Source organism: Camelus dromedarius, chromosome 31 (genome assembly GCF_036321535.1).
Source record: "Camelus dromedarius isolate mCamDro1 chromosome 31, mCamDro1.pat, whole genome shotgun sequence".
Classification (NCBI taxonomy): Eukaryota; Metazoa; Chordata; class Mammalia; order Artiodactyla; family Camelidae; genus Camelus; species Camelus dromedarius.
Genome location: NC_087466.1, coordinates 6,581,929 through 6,602,857, shown reverse-complemented (window position 1 = coordinate 6,602,857; position 20,929 = coordinate 6,581,929). Strand labels below are relative to the sequence as shown.

Sequence of the window (20,929 nt, the reverse complement as noted above, 5' to 3'; positions counted from 1 at the left end):
CTACAGCCAGCATAGTACTCAACGGTGAAAAACTCAAAAGCTTCCCACTAAAATCTGGGACAAGACAAGGATGCCCACTATCACCACTCCTATTCAACATAGTCCTGGAAGTCCTAGCCACAGCAGTCAGGCAAGAGAAAGAAATAAAAGGGATCCAAATTGGAAAAGAAGAGGTAAAAGTGTCATTATATGCTGATGACATGTTACTATATATAGAAAACCCTAAACGGTCCACACAAAAGCTACTAGAGCTGATTGAAGAATTCAGCAAGGTAGCAGGTTACAAAATTAACGTTCAAAAATCAGTTGCATTTCTTTACACTAACGATAAATCAACAGAAGAAGAAAGTAAAGAAACAATCCCCTTTAAAATAGCACCCAAAGTAATAAAATATCTGGGAATAAATCTAACCAAGGAGGTGAAAGAATTATACACAGAAAACTATAAACCACTGATGAAGGAAATTAAAGAAGGCTTTAAAAAATGGAAAGATATTCCATGCTCTTGGATTGGAAGAATCAATATTGTTAAAATGGTCACACTGCCCAAGGCAATCTACAGATTTAATGCAATCCCTATCCAATTACCCAGGACATATTTCACAGAACTAGAAAATACATAATAAAATTTATATGGAACCATCAAAGACCTAGAATTGCCAAAGCATTACTGAAGAGAAAGAAAGAGGCTGGAGAAATAACTCTCCCAGACTTCAGACAATACTACAGAGCTACAGTCATCAAGACAGCATGGTATTGGTACAAAAACAGACATATAGACCAATGGAACAGAATAGAGAGCCCAGAAATGAACCCACAAACTTTTGGTCAACTAATCTTCGACCAAGGAGGCAAGAATATACGTTGGAATAAAGACAGTCTCTTCAGCAAATGGTGTTGGGAAAACTGGACAGCAGCATGTAAAACAATGAAGCTAGAACACTCCCTTACACCATATACAAAAATCAACTCAAAATGGATTAAAGACTTAAACATAAAACAAGATACAATAAACCTCCTAGAGGAAAACATAGGCAAAACATTATCTGACATACATTTAAAAAATTTTCTCCTAGAAGAAATAAAAGCAAGAATAAAGAAATGGGACCTAATGAAACTTACAAGCTTCTGCACAGCAAAGGAAACCAGAAATAAAACAAGAAGAAAACCTACGGAATGGGAGAAAATTTTTGCAAGTGAAACCGACAAAGGCTTGATCTCCAGAATATATAAGCAGCTCATACGACTCAATAAGAAAAAAATAAACAACCCAATCCAAAAATGGGCAGAAGACCTAAACAAGCAATTCTCCAAGGAAGACATACAAATGATCAAAAAGCACATGAAAAAATGCTCAATATCACTAATTATCAGAGAAATGCAAATCAAAAAACTACAATGAGGTATCACCTCACACCAGTCAGAATGGCCGTCATTCAAAAATCCACAAATGAGAAATGCTGGAGAGGCTGTGGAGAAAGGGGAACCCTCCTACACTGCTGGTGGGAATGCAGTTTGGTGCAGCCACTATGGAAAACAGTGTGGAGATTCCTCAAAAGACTAGGAATAGACTTACCATATGACCCAGGAATCCCACTCCTGGGCTTGTATCCAGAAGGAAATCTACTTCAGGATGACACCTGCACCCCAATGTTCATAGCAGCACTATTTACAATAGCCAAGACATGGAAACAGCCTAAATGTCCATCAACAGGTGACTGGATAAAGAAGATGTGGTATATTTATACAATGGAATACTACTCAGCCATAAAAACCGACAACATAATGCCATTTGCAGCAACATGGATGCTCTTGGAGAATGTCATTCTAAGTGAAGTAAGCCAGAAAGAGAAAGAAAAATACCATATGAGATCGCTCATATGTGGAATCTAAAAAACAAAAACAAAAACAAACAAAAACAAAGCGTAAATAAAGGACAGAAATACTCACAGACAGAGAATACAGACTTGTGGTTACCAGGTGGGTGGAGGGTGGGAAGGGATAGACTGGGATTTCAAAATTGTAGAATAGACTACACTGTATAGCACAGGGAAATATACACAAAAGGTTATGATAACTCACAGAGAAAAAAATGTGACAATGAGTGTGTATATGTCCATGAATAACTGAAAAATTGTGCTGAACACTGGAATTTGACACAGCATTGTAAAATGATTATAAATCAATTAAAATATGTTAAAAAAATAATGCAAAGATGAAGAGCTAAAAAGCAAATAGACAAATTAAAATAAAATATATGATTATATTAACCAGTAGAAGGCAGGAAAGGAAAAACTGAGACCAAAATAAAAATGGGATAAACAGAAAACCAACAGTAAAATGACAGTCCTAAACCCAACGATACCAATAATTACATTAAATGTTAAATGATGAAGTTCTCTAATCAAAAGGCCATAATTGTGAAAATCAATAAAGAAGCAAGTTCTAAGTAGATGTTATCTGCAGTCAACAAACTAAAGACATGGAGAAATAGAGAGTAAAGGCAGAAAAAATGAAACACACAAACAATAAGCATAAGAAGGTATCCTACAAAATATGTTCTCTGACCACAATGAAATTAAGCTAGAATTAGATAACAATAAAGTGTATAGGAAAATCTCAAATGTTTTAAATTAAACAGAACTTCGAAACAACAGAAGGGCTAAAGGGAAATCACAAATTTACAAAATATATTGAAGGTAAAAACATAGTACATCAAAAATTATAAGATACAGTTAAAGCAGTGTTTAGAAGAAATTTTATAAGTTTTAATGCTTGTGTTGGAAATAAGGTCTAAAATCAGTGAGCTAAGTTTCAACCTTGAGAAGCTAGAAAGAAGATCCAAAGAAAATGATAAAAATGAGACCAGAAAAATGAAATAGAAAATAGACAAACAATAGAAAAAAATCAACAGAAGCAAAAGTTGGTTCCTTAAAAAGATCAAGAAAATTGAAAAATCTCTAGCTAGAATGATCCAGAATTGGGGGTGGGGGTGGGGCAAGTTTGTACAGGTGCAAAAAACAAACTACCGATAACAGAAATAAATGAGGGCAGACCGCTATATATCCTACAAGCGTTAAAAGGGAAATAAGGAAATGTTATAAATATCTTCATGTCAATAAATTCAACAGTTTAAATGAAATGAACAGAGTCCTTGGAAAATACAACTTATCAAAACTGACACATGACAACAGAGAAAATATGAATAGTCCAATATGCACAGCCTTCTACACTCCAGGTTCCGAGCCCGTCAGCCTATCCTATGTGCCATTGCTTGACTTGCCTTCCTTAAATATCGAGCCAATCTTCTCACTCCTATATTTCAAAACCTTCAGGAGTTCCCGTGTGCTTGTAAATCCTTAGCCTAGTTTTCATACTAATCTTCTACAACCTTCTAGCACATTCCTGAAGGCCAATCATTCCTCAGATATGTCGACCTATTGCTCAAATTCCTTCCTTCACATACCCCTTGCCATCAGTGCCATCCCATTCCTGGCCAAATCTCATTTATTCTTTTAAGTTTCACCTGGGTCTAATCTCCTGCAAGAAGCTTTCCAGACTAGTCCCAGCCCTCAGGGTCTCCTCTTGAGGAATTTCATGGCTACACAACATCATCAACACTGTTTTGTAGGGAGGCCACTGTTGTCCTATGTATTAGTCTTATTTTCCCGGCTAAATTACAAGCTTTTTGAGGGCAACGATTTTTTTTAAAGGTCTCTATCACTTAAGGCATTTATTCCAGGATTCAGCACATAGTCATGATTTAATAAATACTTAAAATTTGTTGAATGTATATATAATACCAAGAACTTATTTCTGTGGTTCTTATCAGACTCTCTAGATTCTCATTCTGATCTCAATACCATCTTCAGAGTCATATCCAGGGATGTGCCAGACTTTTTCTAACAACTATATTCATAAAACATGGTTAACAATAAGCAGAGGTAGAGAGGAGGGAGGACTAATGCTAAAGCTATATACATAGAAATAGGGTCTTGTAGGTCACATAAGAAAAGTGGACTGAGTTTTACACTCCACTGCCACTAGTGTCCGATAAGCATACACTAATGCCAACAAGGTCACCTTCTCCTTGTCCTCTCCCCACCCTGAGTCCCTGTGGACACAGAGTAAACCATGGGCTCCCAGCACAAGGATGAGTTCAGCTTATACTTCTGAACACATCTGTTCCTCTCATTCATTATGTACCTACATCTGTTTTGGTACAGAGACAAGATAACAATTGCTTCTAAACAGTAGCCAGACACAAGTACTTACTGTCTCTTTCCATTACATATAAATTCCCCCAAATTTATAAATGTCTTAACTGTAACCAAGTATTATCAAAACATAGACTGCAAATCTATCTTATTTAAATCTTTCAAAAAATCATTTTACATTTATACTAAAACTATCAATATCACTTGTGACTATACATGCACTGAGGGGAAAAAATACCTTTCCTGTGGGGTTGAAGTCACCAAGTAAAGAAATCCCTCTAAACAAAAACCTCTCAAATTCCCTTCCACTGATGACTTCCTAGCAGCTTCTCTTTCATTTAAACCAAACATAGCTTTATATCCTCATTTCATTCCCCTTCTAATTAGATAAATCTGGTCACTCCTCTCTCTAGGCAGATTAAAAGGTTAGGGTGTTTTGTTTTCCCAGTATTTCAGAGTACTAATCCTCAGAGCACTGTGATGACAGAAAGGATCCTGTGATTTAGAGCAGGCAGACTTCAAGGAAACCTATCTGAAGAAAACATACAACACACACAATGAGGAGGTTTTTTTGAATGTAAACACACACAGATTCCTGTAAAAGACAATGTGTTACTCTAGCTATCTCCATGGCACTGACCCTGGAACTTGCAAGCGATCCTGTCCTTACCCAGATTGGAGGATGCTCGTCCCTCTGCAGCCCGGTCCTTGAGGTCCTCAGCAATGCCCAGCTGCTGCTCGTGGTACTGTTTAGCCCTCTCCAAATCCTGCATGCACCTGGCAGCATGGCCCAGGCCAGCATACGCCCGCATCTCAATGGCTTTCTCCATCAATTCCTGCGCCAGCTCCAGCACGTAGTTGTGGTAAGACATGGCCTTGTCAAAGTTCCTCCTGTAGTGATAGGCACTGCCCAGGTTGCTATAGGCCCGTGCCTCTTCTCGTTTGTTCCCCAGGTCCTTGGCTATCTTCAGATGCTGCTCGTGGCACTGCACAGCATTCTCAAAGTCACCCATGGCAATATAAACAGCTCCCATGTTTCCGAGTTCTCGGGCTTCAGAAAGCTCATCTTTGGATTGCTTGGCAAGAAGGACACACTGTTTGTGACTGGCCAGTGCATTGGGGTAGTCCCCAATGGCTGTGTACACATGGCCCAGACTGCTCAGGGCTGATGAAGCCGCCTGGAGAGAACGGATAAGGCAGAGAAATAGAAATGAACACACATCAGAAAATGGCTTTGGTTTGTTTCAGCAGATAAAATGTTAGAGAGTTTTCCTGTAACCATCAAATCCAATTTCTAATGGTGTTTCTATCAGTGGTCCACAGACCTGTGCAGAACTGAAAAACAGCACATCCAAACAGCAAGTTCCTCATATAAGGCAATGGCGATTTAATCAGTAGGTTTCAATACTGAATCTCAGAGAAACAGGATGTATTCCATATAACCTTCATCTTAGTTTAAAGAATTGACATTTCTAATATTATGATGTTATATCTCTGTTAATAGCTATTAACCTCTGTAGTATGAGAAAATGTTGAAGAAACCAAAATGAATGATTACACATAATATAGCACAGGACATTCACAGGAGGAATCCATGCTTGGCTCTTTGCAGTCCTGGACATTTCTCACATGTTGTCTTCTTCCAAAGCCAGTGGATACATTAATGATAAGGGAGATGTTTAGAATGATGATTGACAATTTTGTGACCCAGGACCCACTGGAGGGTCCTGTTCTCTTAGCTTTGTTCCCTCAGTGTGACTTCATCAGTGCTGGCTGTCGTCGAGGGCTTCTATTGGATAAGCCCCAGAGGAAAATAACACACTTAACCCTCTGAATGGGGTGGTCCCCATGGGGCCTCACACTGCTCTCCCAGCTTTGTTTTTCCTGCCTAGAGGCTCCTCTGATCCCAGCCTCTCTGCAGAAAGATGCTATCTTCCTCATCCCCCCACATTGCTTGCCACTTATGTTTCTTGTCTAAAGAAAAGAACATGAGCCCTTCTTGTCTTAAAGGTTTTAATGAAAATGACTCTGTACTGGTATAGTGAACCAGAGGCCACAAAAATAACAAAGGAGAAATCACACAGGTTCTAGAATCTTACCAAGTGCAAACAGTCTTAGATTCTCATCTTTAGTTTCTAACTCCTTTGCAGAGGCATAAAAGGGAATTTACACTGGGCTTTTTCTGCCCTTCTTTTCACTCTACAACTTGCTACCCTCCCCTTCCTTCCTTCCTTCACACTGTGCCTACAGCTAGAGCCATGCAGCCCCCTTTCTTCGTGATGCTCCCTCTTCCTAACACGAACACGTGATCCTGGCAGAACAAAGGAACACTCTGTCACAAGTAGGCAGGTGATCTTCACGAGGGCCTCCAGGCTAGGGACTAACAAGGGAAGGCTGTACCACCCAGAGTAAGGGTATTTCCTTACAAGCTATGTCTGTGCACTTCAGAACACCTTTATTAATATTTCATAGTTGTCAGTGATTTGCTACCTTATTTCTTTGTGAAGTATCAGTTCTTGATCAAAATAACTGAGACACTGACCATCTTTATGATGCTTACAAATTGTGTATTTGCAAAGGGTTCCACATAGTTTTAAGTTGCTTTTATCATTTCACAGATGTTCCAACAAAAGGATTTAGGAAAATAAGAGGGGAAATACTTAGAAATGTACTTTTTAAAATTTTTTCGCAGTGCTAGAGAGCAGATACAGTTCCACGAAAATCACGATCCTGTAGCAACGTGACTCTGGCAGAAGCAGCAATGATGTTACCTAAGAGCATGCCCCGTGGAGTGTACTGGCCTTCGGTTCCTACTTCGGGAAACTCTTCGGGACCAGAGGTTAAGACTTCACATCAGCACGTTGTAAGTGGGCCTTTCTTCTGCTCAGCTGCCGTCCCTGAGCCCAACATGCTCCTTTTCTCTTTGCTGCATGCCTAGGGACTGGGTCTCTCCTCTCTGCCTGTAACTGGCCCTCCCCTCCTCACTCTCTGGGGTTCTTCTGTGCCCAATGCGGGTGAGGGACCAGGACACAGTCCACAAACTCTCCCACCTGCACATCTTTGCTGTCCTCAAAGTAAAACACATGGCTCTTTCACTGTGGAGCCAGTGTAACTTAGATTCAGACGCACTTGGTTCAAAACTGTACTGCCGTATACCAGCTCTGAGACCTTTAGAAACTTAACTCCTTAAAAGCCTTGGTTTTTCAGGCAGACATTTCTAGGCTCAGCAGTAAGCCAGGAACTGAGTGTTTTCAAAGTCAGCCACAAGCCTCTGTCAAATGAGTAAACCATAAATAATTTACTCGATAATTCCAAATAGTAGATCTGGTTGGAGGCAATGAGCCCTTAAACACTGCAGGGAATTGATTTATAAGACCTGGGGCAGGCACAGCACCCTGGGCATCACTGTTCTTAGAAACTTCTGGTTTATGGCAACTCCGAATGACAGCCCCAGGATCTTCTGCTTCTGGTTCTTCATTTCTATAAATGCCAGGAGACAAAGGAGCTCACTTGCTGAAGCGCTCCTGAATATAAGGAATTTGGGCATCTTCCTCTGGGGTGTGAGGGAAAGAGGGAGACTACTGCATCATCTCTTCCCTGGCACCTTCCAGTTGCCAGGCAGTGCTGCCAGGCTGGGGTCTGCATGACACGTGTCCTGGAAACCAGCATCTCTAGAAAGGACGATATAGTTTATGAAGCACACATCACAGCCTCTGAAATTAAAAAGGTAGCTTGATGTAGCTAAATGGAATAGGATTTCGAGTCAGAGACCCAGTCTGTGTAACCCTGATAAGTCATTTCCTTTCTTCACCTCTATTTTCTTTACATGTAAATTGTTCTTAATGATAGTGTGCATACCCGGGCAAGGATGGGGTCAGATGAGGCAGTGCATGTGAGCGTCCTGAGTAAACTGTAAAGTTCTCTGTGAATGCATCACTAAGGTGTGGATGGATATTTTATGTCTACAAGCTAGCTGGGCCAAGCAGAAGCTACTAGCAGCAACTGAAAACATCAGTCATTATGACCAAATATCTATATTCCTATCAGTTGCCCCAGGAAATAAAGTCCAATGTTTTACAGCCTTTGGGCAAATAACATGTGATGATATTTATCAGCTAAATGAATTACAAATTAATCACTTGTCTTTGTTCCTGTTCCTGTAGAACGAGCTTAGAGCTGAAACATGGTTTCAGGCTGTTACCGAGAATCTGAAGACCCATTATCTATGGGGAATCACAGGCCCCACCTCAAGCAGATGCTGCATTCGCCACTAAGGTTCATGCTGCCTTTGTGTATTAATCTCTGAGATTTTTGTGCTAGAATAGCAGCAGCTGCTTCCCACAGTGGAAACATTTTGGAACATCTGTATTTGAATACCAAAATGCACACAAACAGTTGTGCTAACAAACTATCTGGTTGGAATAAGACAATACTTTTCTTTTTATAAGACATAAATTACTCTTATTCTTGCCAAAGCATGATTTCCAGCTGCAGACTTAGCACACAGGAGTCATTACCCCTTGCTCTGTGACCCGAATATTTGCAGAAGAACTGCACCTGACAAGTCAGTTTCATGGGACATGGAGGTTGAGAAGGAAATTTGCTCATATTTTTCAAACCACCTTTAAGGACTTCTAGTTTGAGACACAAAACAGAGAAAATTTAAACTACCCAAAATATAACCACATTGATGACACTACCATTAAACATTATTTTGAAGACTTAAACATGTTTTGTTTCACATCTAGCATGTTTTCCCCCTTACTGTACATAATTTTCATAAAGGTTATATTTTGTGGGATGATTAAATGTACATACATAGAATATTCAATATATTGCTTATTGAGTAACAGCAGGTAGTTTTAAGAAAAGGGGAAGTGCACCTGCAACTAGTATCAGAAAGTTTTTCTTCCTTACTGTCCAAATTCACATGTACCTTGTATCCCCTGCCAGTTCAGTGCCCACAAACTGGGTTAACCACTTGCAACCCAAGAGGCAAAGGGAAATAGAAGAAGAGCAGACTTGGGAATCAAGGCATACCTGAGTTCAAATGACAAACTGTGATGCTGTGCAAGTTATGTAACATCTCTGAACCTCAGTCTCCTCATCTGTAAATGGGACTATTAATACATCACAGCGCTTTGATGAGTAATAAATAAGACAGAACTTGTAAAGAGCCTGTGGTCAGTACTTGCACACAGAAGATGCTCAAAATTTTTAGATTTTCATTTCTCTTCCTTCTCTAACCAAGACAACACTCAATCAGAAAAAGATAATTCAATGGAGAAAGGATAGTCTTTTTTAACAATTGGTGCTGGAAGAACTGAACATCCACATGCAAAGAAAGTGAATCTAGACACAGATTTTACACCTTTCATACCAGTTGACTTGAAATGGATCATAAACATAAATGTAAAATGCAAAACTATAAAACTCCTAGAAGATAAGAGAAATTCTAGGGGACCTGGGCCTAGGCAGTAAGTTTTTAGATATAACACCAAAGGCATGACCCATGAAAGGAAAAAACTGATAAGCTGGACTTCATTAAAATTAAACCTGCACTCTGCAAAAGATACCATTAAGAGAATGAGAAGACAAGCTACAGTCTGGGAGAAGATATTTGCAAAACACATGTCTAACAAAGGACTTGTATCCAAAATACACACAAAAAAAATCTAAGACTCAACAAGAAAGCAACCAACCTGATTTAAAAATGGGCAAAAGAACTCAACAGACACTTCACCAAAGAATATACAGTAGTCTCTGGTGTAAACTATAAACTTTAGTTATTAATAATATATCAATATTAGTTTGTCAATTGTAACAAATGTATTACACTAATACAAGATGTTATTAATAGGGGAAACGGAGTAGGGAAGAGAGAGGGTATGCGGGAACTCTGTAATATCTGCTCAATTTCCTGTAAATCTAAAACAGCTCTAAGAAAATAAAGTCTATTGTTCAAAAACTAGTAAGAAATTGGAGATTTCTCTGTTGGGGGAGTAGGTAACTCTAGGAAATGAAAACAGCATGAGCAAAGGGGTGAAGTATGACAGAGTGTGTAATGATTAGAGACCAAGAAGCCAGTTAGACGTGGGAGTGGGGATGGTGGCATCTAGAAAGGTAGGTTTGGATGGAATTCTGTCCATCAATTTGTAAAATCTAAAGCATTTTCCATGTATCCATCTGTAACGCCAGACTAAAAGAGACAAAATGATATGCCTAAAAGTACACAACTCATGGCAAAACTGGGGTTCAGATCCACAGACATCAGACTCCAGCTCTCATGCTCATTTGACAACACAAAGTTTAGCCTCTATTGAAGAATTAACCATCCACCCAGGGAGAAATAACAGTCACAGGTAAGCAGGGAACTGACACGGACATAATCAAAATCGTACTTTCGTGTATTTCCATGAAGTAGACAAAAAGAAGGGAGATCAGCAGTAACAACAAAATGCTTAACTAAAATAACGGCTAATTAGAATACAATAAGATACATTTTAAGCACTAGTGATATTCAAGGTAGGCTTTAGGGCTATTCACAAATATGCTGGCATCTCTGCTCCCAAGCAGTAAAGCTGCACATCCCTGCCTGCATGAAGTCAGGTGTGAGTGGCTACATGGTCTTCTCTGGCCAATAAATGTGATCAAATCCGTGTAAAGCTTTAAGAACCAGTGCATACTTCACCACATTTTCTCTTTTTACTCCACACTGCTCCATCAGAATTCAACTTCAAGTGAGAAACATGGCAATGTGGAACAGAGCCCTGGCTGACCTGTAATGAATATACAGCGGGCGTAAGAAATAAACTTTTGTTGTTTTAAGCCACTAAGATTTGGGAATTTATTATTACTGCAGCATAACCTGGCCTAGCCTGACCAAAACAATACTGAGCATAAATTAATAATTTTCATGCCCCAGGCACCACAGTTATAGTTAATATTACCCAGTGGTTATTTGAATTATTTGAATTACTATGTTTCTAAGATGATTAAATTTTAGGCATTTACCAATTACCGTGGGTTTCTGGATGATGAAATTTTAGGCATTTTTATAGAATTTAAGGAGAATTAGGTACTAAAAACAGAAACAGCTAATCCTTCAAAACCTGTATTAACCCAGACATAAGGGTCTACCTGGTACTAATTTACCTGAATTGCAGGTCTATTAAGAGAGAATCAACATTCACCCAAATATAAACCTGTAGAAACAGAAGACTGAATCATGCTCTGTGGGGTCTATACACTTGTACGGTCTTAAATGACATACACTCCCTACTTAATGAGTGTACTCCAGCCTGAAAATCTACCCCGAATCAACAACTGAACTGATAAGTTAATCCTGTATAAAAAGTTAAATGGTAGTCATGAATGTCTAGAGTTGCTTACTCAATCGTCACACAAGACCAACTGGGTAAAAATAATCAAAGAAATGTATAATCTATATTGTTGAGGACATTGCCCATGATATCACCTGATGTTACCTTAATAAGGACCAACGGAAACATTTCTATCAGATTTCAATGCTTTTACCAAGTAGCTGTTATGGTTTTATCCTAAGAAAAACATGTGTCTTATACGTAGTCGAATTTACCTTTTTGTTTGAGTCACCAGGAATCTTATGGTTTACTACAGAGCCTCCTTTTAACAGCCAGCAAGAATCCCATAATTTGTACAAACTCTGCCGTGGCGTCAACCTATGATATGACCCTAATCCTCTCATTACTCTGATTTCATCCCTTTAATGTTTTATTTCTTGGTCCCACAAATCCTTCTTGGATTAAAATAGAGAAAAAACAAATCAGCAAAACACAGATAAAAAAGTTGAATATTAAGGCTCTTGGTAGAGAGAAAGCTTCCTGAAATGGGATGTCTAAGATTTGTGAACTCACAGTCACCACCTGAAGAAGAGACTTAAATACCACATAAACAGGGAAATTTTTAATTATATGATCTTTAGTAGTCTTAAATTATTTCATGCTGCACATGCCTAATAACTAGTGTCATCTTTATGATAATCAGTTTAACCAGCTTGCCTCAATTCCTAAACCTAGAGTTGGAGGAATGTTTTGCAGTTGTTACTAAAAAGGTAAGAGAGTGATCTGTGTATATCTGAATTCTTTCTACAATATTTATATACCATAGTTGGAATAGTTGGTTTGAATCTATTACTATGAGCTTAGACAGCAGTTAGTGATAGTTATAGCTTTTCCATAGTAATCTGTCAGCCTTTTGTAATACTATGGGGCCAGAGGAACTTTCACAATAATTATTTTTATCAAAATTATATTAGGGTTGGAAGAATAATACAATGTCAGAAAGATCTATTACCTAAGCCTAAGAGTTGCTATCACAGGTGATAAATTATTTATAATGCTCAGCATTAATACAGCAATGTTTTCAAACCAAGAATTTGTAAATGTCCTTTGCAGATGCAAATTAACAGATTAATAAGGAAACAAGCTTTCTTGTATGAGGAGCTGGAATGACAGATTAGCTATTAAGAGCAATTTATAGGTCATAAGATATGAAAGTTGGCAAGAAACACTACCTCTGCTGGCTCTATAAATAGTAAAACTGCATTTAGTTTCCCAGAGGTATCCTGTTAGACATTTTAATTATACCATAAAAACTGCCAGAATTTATAATGAATTCATTTTTTTAAAAACCTGATGCTCCATGTAAACTTGATGCAATACAACAGGCATCTGTGCTATGTGCTGTAACTGCCAAGTTGCAGCCAATGCAAGAGAGAGTGCTACTTCCTCGTGAAGGACTACAAGTGATGAGGTGGGTGCTGAACGTCTGAGGAAAGAAATGCTGCTCCCTAACAGCTCTTCCAGGTTACTTAAGAATTCTCCCTCCTTTACGTCTTAACACCTTACATGGCAGCCACATGCTATTCATCTAGAAAGATTTTTACAAAGAATTCCATTTTACACAGCTCTTTGACCACAAGATGATGACCAAGTAAAACTCCTACAACTCTTGGTAGTCCTGTTAGGGAGCTGAATTTGATTGGGAGTAAATTCCCTCACTCACTTGAAATAATCAAGATTATTTTTCGAAACTTATTTTCCACTCTCAGTTTCACCTATATCTTCAGTTTTATTTGGGAGGAGTGACAGGCAGATGACCTAGTCTCAAATGAGTTTTTTATGACATAATTCACTCACATTTCTCATGCAATAATTTGACCTGGGTTAGGAGACACATTCTACTATAATGCTGCTTTAGTCCAATCAAAACTATTCCATTCCACACTTGCCAGCCAACCTGGATTTTAGTGGACTATAAAACATTGTCCTGTAGGGAGCTGGAATGTAGTCAATCACTCTTTGAAGACAGTATTTACACTGAATCATAAAACCTGGCTTTGGCTGAGCAGCATATAATGGAGAAATGTGGAGAGGAAGAAAGATGGAAAACACATATGTGTGCAAGCACGCACACAAAAGGCAGAGGAAACATTTCATGGTAGGAAGAATGCCCAAGAAAAGGACAGCTTATTTGCAAGGACAAGCAGGTAACAATTTAAACAAGGTATCTTTAGACTGGATGGAAAGGAATCCTTAAGGATCCTGGAAAGATGTTAGGAAATTAAGAAACAACTGAGAGCTTCTGCTACCATCCATGAAGGAATACCATTATGGCCTTCCCACTATAAAGAACAGGTCCTAAGGCTGAGATCTTCTGAAATTCATGGCTTCTAACTGCTCAGGAATAAATGGCCCACAGTCTCAGCTCTCTGGACTTCCACTCATTCTGGTAAATTCAACTTCTATCCTTGTCAGAAGATCCCAAACTTAGATTTCAGAACAAGTGAAAAGAGGATTTTAGAGCTGGAAGAGGCCTTATAAAGATCACCTACTCCATCGGTTTTCAAACTTTGTTTAAGCCAAATTACAAATACATGTGATTTACATAATTAAAAGTGTCGTTGTTTAGATTACTTAGACTAGGGTGCGCTTTTCTCCCCAGCACTCTTAAGAGAATCTCTGGCACCCTGCAGGTTTGAAAACCACTTACCAATATAACTTCTCAATGTAATATATTTTAAATACATATTGCTTTTGTCTTTAAAATCCAAGCCAGCTAGTTAGTGGACAAATTCAATGGCAAACTTTAACAAGTGTAATCAAATTTAGTATCTTTTCTAACAGCTACTGATTCTATCTCCTGAATAACAATGGACTTAGCAACTCAGCGATAGAACCGTCTAGGTGTAAATCTTGTCTCTGATGGTCATATTGCCTTAAGGAAGTTACTGATTCTCTGTCCTTGTCTCCTTATCTATAAAGTGGGAGTAATGGTATCTATTGCGTGGGACTGCTATAAGTGTACATTTAAAGAGCTTAGAATTGTGCCTGGCATACATAACAAGTATTCAATTACTCCTAGCTGTTATTATAGATGCTAAATATCAATAAAATTGAGTAAATTAAGTAATTTTAAAGTCATATATTTATATTCATTTAGTCTGTTTTGTACATTTATTTAAAATTTAAATGTACTAAACTAGTGCCTTCCTTCCTCTCTCTCATTATATTAATTAAAAAACCTGAAAATGTCATTTCCCTTGTGTGGCATTTGTCACTGTTCCTTTGGCATATAATTTATTTAGGTATGCAAGCACGTAAACATTCCTTTTTGGGAATCCCTGAAGAAAGAAGACATTACACCAATATCTAAAAAAGGAACACCATACATTCACTGAAGAAAAACTACTTTTTAAATTAAGATCCTAAATTACTTTTTAAAATATTAGCTTATAAAAATATCCAAACTGACATTAAATATGTTACACTGATAGATAAAATTTCTAATTACAACTGTGATCAAACCCTTCATCCTGTCAGTTATTAAGTTTGTTTTCCAGTGGCATGCTTGTTTTGGATAAAAGTGAGTATTACAAAATGTACTAAAGTTTCAAAGGAAGTATGTTCTAAAGCAAAAAGAGATGATTCATATATTTTCTATTTAAAGTAGTAAGAAAAGACACAGACATGGGTGAAGGCAAGAAGAACATAGCATGAGACAGGCCAGCCTGGGCCTTCTAGAAGCTAAGAGTTGTCTTGTTCACATCTGAAACTTCAGTCTAGCAGAACGCCTGGCACTAGGAGGTACTCAGCAACCACCTGAAGAACAAACCAATCTGACAGTCATGGGACTTTTAGTCTGCACAAGGGTATAAAAGAAGAAAACTCTGTCCTCCAAGGTAAGAAGGCAAGAATGAATGTGCGGTACCAATACCTCTTTCCCTCTAGATCTGTTTAAGCAAAATCCTGATGCACTAAAACCTTCCTACTGCTGCAGAATATGGGGTCCACAGTCACATGTCTGTCCTCCTTCTACCTGCTGCTCCTCATCTAATCGGTCACACTCTTGCTAAGTCTTATGAAATCGTCTCCCTTTTAGCTTTGCATTGTTCACGTGAGACATGAAATGATTAAACAGGAGCCACTATTATTTTTGTTATAATACTATTTTTCCTAGGAATAATTACAGTGGTAGTACCCCCAATTTGAGTCTAGGGAATTTGGTAAAATTTAGATTCTTTCTGAGAACCATTACAATGTTTCTTAGGGAGAAAAAGTATCAGCATAATAAAGTATGACTACTATTCACTCGGAGCCAGGTATACCATATTTCATCAAAGTTGCCATCAATTTAAGAAGCACTTTACAATACGTACCACAAATAAAGTGACCAAAATGTTATAATTAAACAATGATAGTATGCTTTCTTATTGATTGAAAGATCATCCTGATTTCAGAGATACTAAAATGAGGAAAAATGTGCATTTTCATGTCAATAAATTATGATATATCATGTGCTTTATTTACATTATTCCAAATCCCCACCAGATCTCTCAGAGGCAGGAAGTTTTCCCTTTATTTTGCAGAAGTATAGAGGAAACAGACAACATTAAGCAACTGGTCCAAAGTCAAAATAATTAGTAAATGACAAGGCTAGGATTTAAACCCAGGCCTACCGGACTGCAAACCTGAAAATTACATCATACGGAACTGCTTCCTCCAGAAATCCCAGACAAAAAATAAGGGAAAAGGCAAGCACGCTCGCTCTGAAAGGGACTAGTCATTACTGCTGTTCACAATTAGGTGCTTAGAATAGCTTAGCAGGCAGCAGTTTCTAATTTGTAATATTCAATAAAAATGGCAATTGTCAAACTGTATCACAAACTGGATGCAGACTCAGAATTTTATCAGGACCAAGGAAGAAGAAACCTGTAACAATTCTCCTACACTGTTGGTTTTTTGAGCATCTTATAACGCTTTACTTCCTACCCTCTAGATATAAAAGCTATATTTGGATGTCTTCAAATTTGCCAACTTACCTTTGAGTCTAAAAATAGATGCATTTTATTTGATTAATACTATCCTCATGATTATATATAAATGCCAAGATATGAAGTGAAAAGTTTAGAAATGTGCCAAGTCTAGGATAGGTTAATGTGCCTGGCATGCCTAAAAAAATCCCAGAGAGCTGCTCCCAAGTGCCTGTAATTACAGACATTCAAAAAATGGATTGTGATTCAGGTTTATGTTTATTTCATTTAGGGACAGAGGTAGTTTTCAACAGCGGTATTGGGCTACACATTCAGGCAGGACCATTTAAATGTGACTTAGTAATGAATGTGTGCTGGGAGATCAACAGGAAGAAAGAATTAGCGCAACTTTAGAATGGCAGGGTCTATTTCCAGAAGGTTCCATACAAAGTATTATTACCATAAATAGAGACTGCTATAAGTCCTGTCATTTTATGGAAACCTCAGAAGCCTCCTTCTGAAAAAATCTAGGATTAGGAATGGATTGGTTTACCTTGCTTGAAGTAAACTATGAAAGGGGAGGTGATGACTCGGTCACTGTTAAAGAGAAAAACCAGTGGGAAGGAGAAGATGAAGTGGTGAGTGATGACACTTCTGCTGAAGCCCCCTTCCAGACAGGGGTGGAAAACAGTCTCTTCCTGCTCTGGCTTCTGCCCAAGAAAGTAGCAGCACATTTCCCCCATATTAAAGCACGTGTATCATATCTGATGACACCTAAAGCTTATTTTTACCTAATCTTATAGTCCAGAAGAAGAGGAAAGAGGGAGGAAATGAAGGAGAAAACAGGAGGATAAATAAAGTTTTGCTTCCCAAGTTCTAAGATTACTCTCCCAGTAGTGACTTCACTCGTGCTTACTTATGTGCCTGGAATCTAAGAATACTAGGCAGAAATGCTGAATAGAGGGAGTCATTAAGTGAGAGGAAGGGTTAAAACTAACCTCTTATGTACAGAAGGGATGCAAAATAAAGAATGGAAAGAAGTGAAAAAATACCAGTACTAAAACATTAATCTACTAGAAATAGCTTTTCATAAATGTGAAAGTGTGACAACTTGAATTTAATTTAAAAGAAACATAAATCCTTGATTTGCATTCAATGAGTTGTCAAAAAAGACGGAACCTCGATTTTTTTCTTTTCAACCTAATTTTTACTGTAACAAAATTAAAGTTGCTGAACCAGTGATAAAAGGCAGAGGCCGCTCTCCACAACCTCACTTTAGGCTCCAGTCAGGGATGTGCCAGTCTTTTACAGCAGCATCCAAATGTGCCCAAGTGAGTTACATTTCCCCCTGGGATGCTTCTTCCAACATCTTCTCTCTAACAAGACAAATAGTGGTCTTCACCCTTCTCATGGGTGCCATCAGAGGCAAGACCAGAGTAGTGCGTTAAGCATGTGTTGGGTACTTGAGAGCAATGTGGTGATTAAGTCAGCTGGGGCATCAAGGATGTGCTTCACGGGGCTGGTAATAAGAGTCTGGGAGACTTATTCATCATTGGATACTTAATAAAATCCTCTGCATAACAATGCCCACTGGGAATTCTAAGTAACTCGAGCATGCTGTGAACACCAGCTGCTTTCAAAGGGGACTGGCCTCACCACAATGGCAGAATCTAGAATGGCTATGTAGGCACTTTACTTGCAGAAACATCAAGAAAATGAACGTTTTGCAAAACTAACAAAGAATACTTAAAATTTATTTATTCACTCATTCATTCAACAAACATTTCAGGGGCTACTATGTCCTAGGTCCTGGGAAAATAAAGATACACGTAAGACAAGGCATCTGCTCAGAGTCACTCACATCCTAGGAGACAGACTGGGAAAAAAAGTGGGTATGATAGACCTATAAGTGACTTGGACAAATGGAAACCCCCAAGTTTCTCTCAGCTTCTGTCAGAAATCCCAGTAAAACAACAGTGAAAGAAATTTTCTTTTTTAAGCTGTAAGCCCATAAAAACAGAAAGATTGAGAAAGATGCCAGCAGATGAGAGATATCCACCAAATTCTGGAAGATGGAAAGCAGATGGATGAATGGTAACTGATTTAGTAGGACAGAGAAAACGGAAACTGAACTCCCTGCAAGGAGGGGCGCCAAGTCCAGCTGCAGAATGCTGGGAAGAAGCAGGAATTGAGGCACTGAGGCTTCTGAAGTTCAAGGGAAGGATGCAGAACTGAGAAAGAGGTTGGAATATAAACTTATACAAGAAGCAATTAGAGCCTAGATCTGCTCCTCCAATCTGGCAAACGATGGAAGCCTACTTTCTGCAGATGTTTAGAGACGAAGACAGAAGTGAAATGCTACAATAAAAACAGGGAGGTCAGTAAAAATCTGCATTCTAAATAGAGAGAGTCTCCTCCCTGGGCACCCCTCTCCACATTACAGGCCCCTTTGCTCTTCTCAGTTTCTACTAAGCTGGCAGTTACAAGTATATCTTCCAGCAGCAGCAATCTGGAAGTTTCTGGGAAAATTGGCCCAAAGAAAAGATTGCACATACTAACATGAGGGGATTCCCCAAATTAAAAAACAAAACAAAACAAAACAAAACAAACTCTGTCTTTTCAACCTGCACCGCAACCTCTCTGTGCCTAAGACCCACCCAACCATACAAGAGGTTCTAATCAGTTCTCAATGCCTCACTCCTAATACAAGCAGTCGGCCAAAGAAAACAAGACTCTTGAGGAAGTCTCTGACATAAAAGACAGCGACCAACATGAACAAACAAACAAAAGAAAAAGAACTTAAGAGAGAAGAGATACAATGAAAGGGGGAAAAAAAAACTTTCAAAAAAATATAGTTTTCAGGGACATAAAACATACTGCAGCCATGCACACAAAGGAACATTCAGAGAGAAGCCTTCAAAATTTTAAATGACAGCAGAAAATAGCATATGAAGTAGAACAAATTGGAAAAGAATTACATCACAGGAAGTAGGATTTGAAAAAATAACAAAGAAACAGAAAAGAGGGAGAAGGACAGATAATATAATTAAAGGATCAACCTGAGAAGCCTAACATCTGACTAATGAAGCTCTGGCTGTACAGAACAAAGAAAAAGGACAGGAATAAACTGTCCAAAAAAATTTTGAAAGAAAATTTCCCAGAAATTTTACACATGAGATCTAGACAATAAAAAAGAAGGGGAAGGGGAGGTCCACTATGAACAGGGATAAAGAAAAGACCCCAAAATATTCCAGAGAGAGAAAAAATATGCTAATAAACAAATAATTAGCAATCAGAGTATCATCTGGCTTCTCAACAGCCATTGAAAGCTAAAAGACCATGGGTCAAATACTATCAAAATTCTGGGAGAACGGCATTCCAACCTAGAATTCTATTCCTAGTCCAATTACCAGTCAAGGTTGAGGGCAGAAGTAAAGAATTTTGAGACATTCAAAGTCTCAGAAACTTTCCCTGTCAAGCATCTTTTCTCAGGGAAGTAATGAGGGTATGCTCCAGCAACATATGGGTATAAACCAAGATGCAATCAAAGAAACAGAGACTACAAGACAGAGGCAAAGAGGATTCTCAGAATCACAGAGGAGGGCAGCAGCTCAGGGGCCTACAGAACAGCTAGTTAAGTTTGGAGCAGGACTCCAAGGCCTGCAAGGAGTTCTCCAGAAAAAAATATATATATAGATTAAAAATAGATTATTTGATACATTTGGTCCTCTAGGAAGGAGTTTTCTAGTTCAGTGACAAAGTCTTACGTTAGTGAGTGGCACATAGAAAAGCAAGCAAAACCACAGCAACAACAAAAACTAAAGTACTAATTCATTCTGGCGTAGCAGTACAGAGAGATCACTGGGGCAGAGCAAAGAATGGACCGTGGCAGGGGCAGGACTGGAGGCAAGAGAGGTAGGTTAGGAGTTGCATGACAAAGTCTGGAAGAAGTTACCAGGGCCGGAACCAGAGCCACAGCAGTAAGGATCAAAGTGAGGCCAACTTAAGGGAGTGGAGAGCTGGGAGGGTAACTTCTGACACAAGCTCAGCTGTAACCTCAGCCCCCGAGTCTTGCTGATGAAGAGCTACGGTAAAAAGAGAATTTTAAAAGGGAAAAAAGAGGGGAGAGTCTTCAATAATCAGTTAATTAACTGGGTGGAGCACTAAGCTTTGCTTTTCTCATTAAGATGCCTAAGTCGTTTCAAGAGGATTCAACAAATCTAGGCACTACTAAACCGTTGTGCCAGGCCCTTTATAAGCAATGGAATTAGGAGTATGGTTATTCCCCATTCCTGATGAGGTATAGAGAGGTCAGGTAATGTACCCGTGGTCATACAGCTAAGAAGTGTCAAGAGATTCACACCCAAGACAGCTGTGCCCACAACCTATTCCGTTAACTGCAGGGTTCATTCCAGTAACT

The 20,929-nt window shown here is 38.7% G+C and overlaps 1 protein-coding gene across 3 annotated transcripts in view; it reads right to left on the bottom strand.

Annotated features, from left to right (window-relative positions):
- Positions 1–20,929, bottom strand: part of TTC28 (tetratricopeptide repeat domain 28) — a 477,328-nt gene that overhangs the window by 142,368 nt on the left and 314,031 nt on the right. For all 3 annotated transcript variants that reach the window (XM_031442960.2, XM_031442961.2, XM_010992318.3), the window contains one exon: positions 4,888–5,395. In XM_031442960.2, coding sequence (XP_031298820.1) covers positions 4,888–5,395 — 508 coding nt within the window. The remainder of the gene's footprint in view (positions 1–4,887; positions 5,396–20,929) is intronic.